Here is a 10,898-nt window from a genome sequence, read left to right on the forward strand (position 1 = left end):
GGTTTTTCTGCTTTTGTTTGTACACAAATTGAGTTCTGCTGCCATAGCCCAATAAATGTCTGATTTTATTGGGTCTTTCGGTTCAGTCTTTTAGAGTTTAGCCGTGGCTGCTGGATACAGGCAACTAGCAAGAAGGGTCTTTAGGACCAAGACTTTTTTGCTTTGACAATTGCACGAGTCTGTCTAATATGTAAATTACAGACTAATCCACAGTAATCAGCATTTGGCTTAGTTCATCAATTCTCAGACTGAATGAGCAACAATAGGACTTGCAGTTTTAGGTAAACTGCATGGTAGAACCATTTTGGGTCCCTGTCATAAGGGTGAGGGTGTCAATGAGAAAATACCATTATTGTGTAATCATATTTTCTCCACAGGAAAAATCACCGAATTTACTACAATCACTGATGTTCAGAATTTACTAGACTACAGAATCAAATAATGTTTACAAAACTGCCATTTGATCAATCTTTCAAATGAAATGAAGAATTGCATTCTAGATGCACTGCTCTATTTGCTCATAGCACGAGAGCAGTAAGCAAGAAATCTTAACCATCTGATAAAATCTGTTGGCGAACATCCTAAGTTAGATTTACTGCCCGAACACACTCTCTTTCAAGTCAAAATCAGCATGTGTCTTCAACTTCTTCGCAAGGCAAGAACCCCAAAAGAATATACCACTGCTGAGGCCACAATAGATACACCCAGAAAGATACAGATGGTAGTGGCGCAGACATACAGGTACCTGGAGAAGCAAGATGAGTCATTCAATTACAACAGCATGCAAGATAATGAAATGTAGAGTAGTGGACCATAACTAATTTACAAACTCTCTTTCCATCTATCAAATCTAGAGCATTCTAAGATCGCAATTTTTCAGTTATCGTATCCTGCTTTGATGTACTCGTTAAGTTTATGATATCTCAGGAACCAAGAGATTATTAATGGAATACATTAAGACCTTAGCTAGCTAAAACAGTTGGAGAAATTAAGCTCAGAGGATAAGCTCGCTAAAGAAATGACGACTTTCACCCAAAACGGGGGAAAAAGGCATGCGAACAAGAATTCTATCATTCCATGACTAATCAAGAAGTCCACTTGGAAATATTTTAGATGAGCTAGCCTTTTGCCCTTTTTCTCTGTGCATGTGGACCCATTAGATGCTATCAATTTGATTAGTGCGGTGAATGCTTCGAAATTACAATTTGTGCTTATTGAAAGCAATGGACTCCAGCAAGTGGCACAAGACCCTTAGACTTTCTGTGGAAGAACTGTGTGGCGTTCAGATTCTGGAAGAGAATCTGGGATTGAATTGATGAAGACATTTATTTTGCACAAAGAAAGGGATGTTAGGGAACTGGAAAATCATGATTCTGATTTTTTTGGGCAACTATCCATCTGGTTAATCCGCCTATGATTAGAACGAAATTGAGCTTTAGAACAAAATTGAGCTTCTTTCCTTCTGTGCAGATGCATGTTGTCAGATGCCATTCATTCTTTTTTATAAACAGTAAAGAAATCTGAAGCATAACAAGATCATTTGTTTCTTGGGACACAGCAAAATTCTTTCCAACTGCCAGAGCTCAATCTACAGTTAGGGTGGGGAACGTGGTCTAGGTATACTGCATAGGCATTATTGGCTCAGTATGACTTACTTTGGAGAAAAGACGCTCCAAATGAAGAGATGATTTCTCATTAGTAGCAAGACGACGGTGTATGCAATCAGCAACATGGAATTTATACCCAGCGGAACTAGACAAGGAAAGCTGAGATTCCTCTTTAGCAGATCTCCAATATCTACTTCCTTGGCTTCTATGTCACCACCTATGTCCTTCACAGATATATATAGCACCATGCTAAGAAGAGCAAATATCGGGGAAGCATATGTGATCATGAACATTAAGATGCCAGAAAGTAAGGTGGACTGGCTTGAGACACCCTGTCAATATTGAAATCAATGTCACTGAAGATGTAGCCAAAAAAAAAAAGTTAAAAAACCTCAGAGACTAATAGAATAACTTTAGGCATCAGCATGAAATCAAAAAGCTTTTCAGGGGAGAAGAAGTACAGTAAAAGCACCAGCAACATCAATTGTAGCGAGATTGTTGGTGTTACCAAGACCAAAATGGCCCGCCATTCCCAAATAGTATAGTGCAGCCACCTGAATGTTCAAAAAATATTCAATTAATTGCACATCTAACATCAGTTTCATTTAATATCAACAAGGAACCGTTAAGCAGTGCTTCAGCTAAATGTATAGAATTACACGGTGATGTTATTTCAACAAACTACAGAAAACAAACCAAAATTCCTTAGCTGCATTGTTGCAGGTTCATACTTTTCAAGACAATTAACTTTAAACTCATGCTAACTCTTTTACTACTTTCATGATTGTTGATAGGGGGTGGGTAGAAGTAAGAAAATTGGGCAGAAACTTTGGCATCATGACTCACCTCAATAAACTGGGCATCACCATCAGAAGAATACCACATGGTAGCAAGGATTTGAATGAATAGTAACAATAAAGGCATTGAATTCACAGGTTGTTGCAGCAACAGCTGCAGAAGACACCAGCTGAATATGAAACTCCAGCCAGTTATAAAGGTAGAATCTTTCATCCCTTGAAGCAAGAGATTCCTTCTAAATTCAGAAGAGATATCACGGCATAAGGTGAAATCATTTACTGGGCTATTAGAATTCTGTAAAAGCATAAACATTGGTACAGAAACAACAGTCCCAAGTGTAGAAATGCCCAAAATTGCATAGAATCTTTGAACCATTTTGGTGGCACCAAAACCAGTTGTCCCTAATGTGCTACCTTGATGTATAATCATAAGGTACACAATCATCAAAGATGGGCACAAATTGATCATAAGTATCACCACAGCAAAAGTTCTCTTTGATCGTAACGAAAAAAGAAGAGTAAAAATATTTGCACTGATAAGTAAGACACCAGATGTCAGCTGCAGCGCATTTGTATAACCACTTCCTGCCTGCTCAAGCCATTTTGCCATATCAGGAAGATGAGCCCAATTGACACCACCTTGATGCCAGCCTCTTAAAATTCTTCCAGAAACAAGAACTACAATAACAGAAAAAATTTGAAGAAGACCTCTTTCCCTTTGTTCCTTAATTACAGTTGAAGAGTTTTGCAGTACCCCAAATCCTAATGTGATGGACTGCAGAGTTTTTCGGAGTAACACCAAAAAAATTGAAGATGTCAGAAAATGCCATATATATTGTTCTTCTTCTACCATCGAACTAGATCCCATACTTAGCATAAGGATACAAATTATAGCCAGTGTAAAAGTCTTATCCAACTGCCACGCGTGAGAATGAAGCTCCCTTTCCTTGATATAGGTTTCACGGATAAGGAAGAAAAGAAGGCCCATTATTATTGAACAAGATACGAGCATGGCTGCAAATCCACAAGCAAGTAGACTGAGAGGTCTCTGTAAGGATGAAAGACAACATGTTAGTCCTAAAAATCATTGAAGAAGTGAAGGAGAGAACTGAACGTTCAGCAATTTACTATTGCTCTCTCTCTCTCTCTCTCCGCACCCATTTGGCTGCACTGATTGGTATACCTACAATCCTAATTACAACCAAAATGTTTGTTGGAGCATAATGGCTATGACTATTCAACTTTCACCTAGAACATCAACTCAAGTCAACAGGTAAACCATCCTATGGAACAATAGTATTTATTCCTAGACTTACGTCAGTTGCTCTGCGAGATAGCCATTGGCCTGCTGTTTTCAGAAATTCACGGTAAGCCAAAAAGGTACTACCGTATTCATCTCCCCCAGGTGAACTGGAAAAAAGAATTATGTAATTAAGCAGTAGTTCAGCATTTTACAGAGATGTGAAAATCCATCACCTAAAGGCTTACTCAGATCTCATGGATTTGTGGACAGTTGCCGCATGTAAATATAGACAACAAAACATCTCCTCTACAGTGCTATAGTCTTGTCTGATCTCAGATCCATTACCATCTCTATGGACATTGCATTTGGAAATTTCACACTCTAAACCAGGCAATTGAGCCTGAAGTAATTGGAGCAACTGCCAGGCATTTAACTCCATTAGCCTCAGCCGTTCATCATCTGCAATATTACAGAACCATGTTACCAAATGAAATACAGCACACCCAGAACAAGAAAAAGATTAGCTTGAACTTTCAAAGCATGTAAATCCATTTGCATATGCTGTCTATTGAGACGAGGAAATGAAACTTCTCAAATCATCACCACTCTACTTATCCTAGTCAGTCCAGGAAATTCATACAATGTAAAGAAGTACCTAGGCCAGGCAACCGATAGAAGTTCAGAAAATTGGCATCCTACTCGAATAAGAATAAACCAAAACAATGTAAAGATTTTCACACTGACACACAGCACTGCATGCACCAACCCACGTGCTTCTTGTAGAATTTGCAGCTTTCCAGATTATAAAACATACGTTAATGTAACTTGACAAGGCTGTACTCTACATGCTTTTAGCAAACAGTAAGTACTTTCCAACATAAGAGGCAAAAATCCCATTGACAAGGCTGTAGAATTTGCAGAATTTACAAAATCCCACGTGCTTCTTGTAGAATTTGCAGTTTTCCAGATTGTAAAACATATGTTAATGTAACTTGACAAGGCTGTACTCTACATGCTTTTAGCAAACAGTAAGTACTTTCCAACATAAGAGGCAAAAATCCCATTGACTAATTTCATTTGGTGTATTTGGCATAGATTATTTCTACCATAGCACTCTGAACGGCTATGTTAACCATTTGTACATTTTGTGCTACTTGAGTTAATTAGATGTTTATAGAACAGTTAAATTGCAGGCACTTCTTCAAACAGAAACCTGTTGATCTTTCAATCCAATGTCATTATTAGACTTTAAAAGCAAACATCTGATCCAGTAGCTTTCCAACAGAAATGGAAGAAAAATTTGACATGGTTAAACCTGTCAATAACTTGAAAACTTCCACCATAACGATGCCAACATTGTTCTTTGGTATTGGGACTCCATAAAGTAGAGCTAATGTTGGAGCAATGTCAACCTGTCTTACAAGAAAACAAAACAAAGATTGAGGGGCCACAGAAAACAATAATAAGACATACACACGCACATACTTCACTACCCACTGAAATTATATAAAATACAAATATAGCCAAAAGGATGCTCTGACAGAATACAGGCATATGTTCACAAATCTGACAAATTGTTGTCTCTTCAGTTGCTATTCCCTTGTAGGATTACAGTCAATCCACAATCATCCTTGTCCCAGATGAGGAAGATATACACTTCTAAACTGAATTATATTTATCATGTGACAGCTACATATGTTTGCTGTCTTTGATTGCAAGCAAGACATAGGCCACCATGCAACTCTATCTCTTGTTATGTCGTTTCACCAATATGGATCATCATTCCTTTTTGTGTTACAACATTTGTTTGAAAAACTGAGACAGAAAATGGTGCTTCATTTGGCGCTCACCATTTACATTGCTCAATGATGTACTTTATAACTTGGAAATGCCAGGTAGATGGCAGAAACATTTTTCAATTGAACGAAATTGGAGAAAAAGAAAGAAAATAAGAAAGCACAGCCAAGGAATAAACCAATAGATCCTCTAAACTTTCTTCTCAAAATAATTATATAAGTAATTTTGTTCAAGAACTGAAATTTACTTTATATATATATATATATATATAGAATCACTCATTATAATTTGGAAAATAACAGATTTGCTGTCCAAAAACTCCCTAATGTTCTTTCATTTAGACTACTATCTTAGCTCCCATCCTATAGCAGTCATCTAGATTCCAATAGCAAAGATAGCACTAAACTAAACATTAAAATGCATTGTGATGATTACAATGGCAGCCTTCAAAATTCAAAAGTATAACAGTATCAAACTGCTAGGTCAATCAGCCTTGGAGGCAGTTAATGTTGTCAAATGTTGCAGCCAATGCTACCCATATGAACTGTCTTTCCCAAGATGGCAAACATTTTCAAAAGAGCCTAATCTAATGCCCTGAGAGAATAACTAAATCTTGTTTGGGGCCCTTGTGATAGATGATGATAGCAAACAGCACCAAAACAAGACATGCAAACATCTAGGCATGCAGCCTATTCAGTTCAAGAGAAATTTACAACTTCGATTGGCATGATAAAGAAGAACATCAATACTAATTGATTATCCATTATAATGCAAATGGCCTACTTCAAGAAGCTTTCTCAAATATTTTGAGCACGGAATCAGGAAAAACATAAAATGCCTATATCATTTATAAACTATCTTCTCAACATATTTTGAGCATGCAAGCAGAAAAAACATAGAACGCTGTACCAAAATCCATAATGCAATTTTCTGGATGCCAAAAGTATCATTTAGAGAGAGAGATAGAGAATATACGCAATCAAATCATTCCACATAAAGAAACAACAAATCCATGAAGAACACAACAAACAAAAAAACTTCTTATCTGATTAAAATTTTAAAAAATGATAAACTGTCCTCCTTATGATTCAAAAAAACATCTCAGAGGTTGCCCCTGATTGTTTATTGAAACATGCTTGGAATATATGCCAGAATGAAGATATCGATAAAACCAAAACTAAGCCCCTTTATGTAGCAATATTTTGTGAAACATATCCATTCGTTGCTCAACCAAGCAGCTGTAAAAGGAATTTGAAAAAAAGACAAATATGAAAAGGGATAAATGACGCCCATACAGTCCATACAGTGGAAATCTGGATAAACATCAATTGCAAGAAATATTCAGAGCCCAACCTGGTTGGCTATGTTATTGGTTGTTGAGGAATTAGTAAATTCTCCCAGCCCAATAAAGAGTGCCAAAGAGTCAATTTCCTCATAGGATGATCCCCCATGATTGCCATTTTCTGTCATGCCATGATCACTTACAACCACCTGCAATTACAAAAATCAAAAAACAAACTAAATCACAACATATTCCCAAGTACTTTTCTTAATAATGCAAGTCTATTACAAGACAAGTTAGTAGAATCATAGCTATCATCACTGCAGCTATGAAACATATTTGGTATTCCAACAATAGGCATTTTATTGAACACTCAATCTCATTAGAAACCTACTATTACTATGCAATTCTTAAAAAATTGGATAAAATTACAATTTCAATACTTTATTTGATATCATACATAGTGTCATTTCTCACAGTCAAATTGCTGTCAACCTAAAGGCAATCTCTTAAAAGTTGAATACAAGGATTATTGAGATCAAATAACTCCATCCCAGAAACAAACTCAAACACCTTAAAAAGTTAATGAAGTAAATCTTAAACAGAGGAGTCCACTGGATTGTTATAATTCGCAAGCATAACAGCCCATGTATATCCAAATTAAAATAAGATATTAAAAGTAAAAGTCAAATAATGTCTAAGCAACAGGAATTAGACTAGAAACCCACTTCCCAAGAAACTCTATCAGAGGAATGAGCGCGGTAACAACAATAGGATACCAGCACTACCATTAGAATGAAGCAGCACCAACCAGAAGTGTCCTTCCTTGATTGTATTTTTGACTTTTTAGAGTAGTCAAATCAATCATTTTAATAACTTCATCCATCTCCTTGAGTTTTGGTCCCATCAACAAACTGAAATCATCAGGTGATTGACATCAATGGATAAGGCTAGATCTTCTTCACTGAAATAACAGCAAAAGAAGCACAAACCTACCTATTGCGACCTCCAATGTGTCCAACATGATCCAAACCAAGAAAATGAAGAATCTGCATAGTAAGCGCCAAAAAAGGGGATCCAAGCACATAGTTTAGACCTAATTGTAAAGAAAAGGGGATCCCAGCACATAGTTTAGACCTAAATAAGAATCATAAAATTGTAAAGAAAAAGGGGCAGGGAACAAAGGAGTAAAAGCCAAACTGCTTCACCAAGGTAGGCATTCAGCCAGAAAGTAAAGGCTCAACCTTTCCGCAAACATTCACAGACACTGAATCATCATATAGGCTATGGATGCATACAAACTCTAGCTAGTACCGTAATAAACATCCAAATATGAACTATTAAGCAAATACCAGAAGATTCCAGTCTGTCCTGTTGAGCTCAACATTCAGATGGCGAGAAACATTGTGATCCACTTGCACAGTGTCTTTAACCTGCATCAAGAATATCAGAACCAAATAAAATAGTGCTCAGAGAGGAGCATGCTAAAGGAACTATCATACACCCTGCTTCCAAAAAATGGAGTTTTCCTATTGAAGAAGATTGTTACTGCAAACCATGCAAAAAAAAGTTTACTGTCTTCTAGGCGTGTCAAAATCTTGTTGGCTCCCCTATTAATTTTCTGATTTCATGCTGCAGACAAAAATTATATACGTTTGAGTTTTACAAGCATTTATTTTCAGCTTCTCTTTCCCCTCTGTTTTTCTGACTTCTGAATTTTATTGTATCAATATCAGATGCAGATCTGCTTCAAAATATTAAGTTGTTTCTTCACTTCCTTTTTCTATTCTAATAGGAAATGATTTTATCCAACTAGCTCAGAGGGTAGAAAAGTTCCCATCTATAGACCAAAGAAAATAAAGATGCCTCTTATGAGGAGGCAGAAGCACTCAATGTGTATTTTGCACACATTCCTTTGAAGCAAAGCAACTATTTTCTAAGTTCACGTAACTGAAACTAAGTAAGAAACTAGCAAGAAATAGCTGACAGTTTTGCACACTCAATGCCTTTGTAGTTTTTGACTAGAAGCCAAAGCTTAAGCTAGTAATTTTCTTGATTTTTTGTTTTTTCTAGTTTTGTTTGAATTAATGCATGCAGTATAATGTTTACAAGTTTGAACAACACAGGAATCAAGCAACAGATCAGAGACATTATACAGAGAGTACTCTATTCACAAGAAAAAAGCTTACAAATGACAGATATTAGCCTATAGAATATTTTCTCAGAGTAATTGTTACAAGGATGTTTATGTTTCTCAGTAATATCTGCTATGATTGCATAAAAAAACAAGATAAACAAAACTTTCCCTCAGCATTGCACATTAACAAAAAGTATTTCTTGCAGAGTTCCTACTTTAGTGGAACAGCTCTTGCAAAATATGTAATTCCATTGCCACTTCACTTGTTATTCCTCTGATACAAGGAATAGCACAAAACAGAATTTCCAATATGTTCAGTAATTAAAATGCATTTAGACAAAGTGTTAAATCTATAAAATCTTCACCTCATTGTTCTGGTGAATACAAGTTGAACATTCTAGAAAGGTACTATATTAAAGGCAGTCAACCAAAAGTGCATGTGTAAATCAAAATACAGCTACCAGAAAGGCAGAAAAACTAAAACATAATGAAGTAAAATGCTTTAAATTGTGAAAGCAAAAGAGGCTCACAAAGAAACTGCTAACACCGTCATGCCTTGTGAACATCCCAGGAAACAGCTTAAGCCATGTGTCATCACCCAGCATTACCATTTTCCAGCCAATTCTAGAAAATTGTTCTGAAAAAGAGATGGACGAAAATTGCAAAAGTTGCTAAAACACTCATATAATTAGTGAGTTCACTTTAGCAAGGATAACCACTGACCAATAAGATTATCATCTAGAAAGGCTTGTGTGTTGAAATTGAGAGCAACATCCAGATATCCTCCAATTGCACCAGAAACCATGGCCTACTATACACAAAAGCAGGACTAAGAACAGTCAGACCACACAAATAGCAGCTTCAAATTTCACCAAAATAACCAGTTTACAAACCTTCAAGCGAGGCATTGTCACGGTAGGAGGAGCAGCCCTAGCATGGTATCCAATTGCCTTTCCCTTAGCCAATAATGATTGTGTATATGGCATAGCTTCCATATAAACCTTAGGAGGAGGCTTGCCATCCTTCCCAAGCACAAACTCAGCTGGCAGACCATCAATGACCTAGAACAAACATCACAACAAACAGGGTTCTCCCTTACGAAACTAATTCAGCAGAAGCAATTTTTACACAAATTGAGCAGCGTACCATTAGTATTAGCCGGTCAAACAAAGGCGGTACACCAGATAGTTGCTGTAAAGGAAGACAAAAATAACCCACTTTGCATGAAGACATAAACTTTAATAGCTAAAATGAGAAGAAAATATATAGCAAAAATTAAGTGAGTATTTTCTTTTCCATATTCCAGTGTGCTGTAAATGATGAATAGACTTAATAACAATTAGTTTCTCTTTTCACCAGGGTCCCAAAAAAGCTTTCAACAATTATCATCCTAACCAACAATGAAGCACATTACCAGTCTTAAGCTACTAAATATCCCAATTGCAACAAATTTGAAAATCCAAATTTAAAAGAAAAAAAAAGAGAGTAAAGAACAGGGTAAACAGTGGTAGTCACCTGATATAGAGATTTAAGCTGACGAGGAGGTAAAGTTGTACTAGCATTTCTATCATCACTTGAATCGAACCCAGGTGGATAAAAACTCTCCAAACCACTGAAATTTTCGTTAAAAGAAAAGATGTAAACAAACAAGAATAAAAATGAAAAGGGACAATCCTTGATACAGGATGAAGAACAGAACTAAAATGAATCAAGCGGGAAAACTGGAAGGTTACCTGGCCCCTGAGAGAGTGGTTTTTACTGGGAAGAAGCCTATAACGAAGAGAAATAATCCAGTAATTTGCATTACAACTGCTAATATTGTCAATATTGTTAATCTTTTACATGTTAAGGAAGAAGAAGATGAAGAAGAGCCCATCATTTTACTTGACGAGAGAGAATCTAATCCAGCTTGTTTCAAGATTTTTCGCAAAGAATCGGAGTGGGAATAAAGGGAAGGAATGTATAGGCAAGGTAAAACCCCAGAAGCAAGGAGCACAAGATCAAGGAAGGGGTTTATGGAATTTAATTCAAAACG

At 36.5% G+C, this 10,898-nt stretch overlaps 1 protein-coding gene across 1 annotated transcript; it reads right to left on the reverse strand.

The window, feature by feature from the left end:
• Window positions 1-332: 332 nt before the first annotated feature.
• On the reverse strand, window positions 333-10,856 carry LOC113777550 (GPI ethanolamine phosphate transferase 2). Its single transcript, XM_027322667.1, has 17 exons — window positions 10,597-10,856; window positions 10,379-10,475; window positions 10,010-10,054; window positions 9,757-9,924; window positions 9,587-9,671; window positions 9,394-9,500; window positions 8,079-8,159; window positions 7,723-7,775; window positions 7,538-7,640; window positions 6,798-6,935; window positions 4,963-5,059; window positions 3,893-4,106; window positions 3,721-3,814; window positions 2,454-3,452; window positions 2,069-2,161; window positions 1,656-1,939; window positions 333-745 (listed from the first exon to the last, which is right to left on the reverse strand). Exons 1-17 carry the CDS (start codon window positions 10,740-10,742, stop codon window positions 640-642), a joined length of 2,910 nt encoding a protein of 969 aa, XP_027178468.1. The 5' UTR covers window positions 10,743-10,856; the 3' UTR covers window positions 333-639.
• Between the last annotated feature and the right edge of the window lie 42 nt (window positions 10,857-10,898).

Source organism: Coffea eugenioides, chromosome 7, assembly GCF_003713205.1.
Source record: "Coffea eugenioides isolate CCC68of chromosome 7, Ceug_1.0, whole genome shotgun sequence".
Lineage (NCBI taxonomy): Eukaryota > Viridiplantae > Streptophyta > Magnoliopsida > Gentianales > Rubiaceae > Coffea > Coffea eugenioides.

Coding starts and splice junctions, on each gene's coding strand:
- LOC113777550 (XM_027322667.1), bottom strand. CDS start 10,742: ATGATGGGCTCTTCTTCATCTTCTTCTTCCTTAACATGTAAAAGATTA. Junction 7,776..8,078: donor GGACAGACTGGAATCTTCTG/GTATTTGCTTAA, acceptor CTTACTATGCAG/ATTCTTCATTTTCTTGGTTT. Junction 4,107..4,962: donor AGTTTTCAAGTTATTGACAG/GTTTAACCATGT, acceptor GTAATATTGCAG/ATGATGAACGGCTGAGGCTA.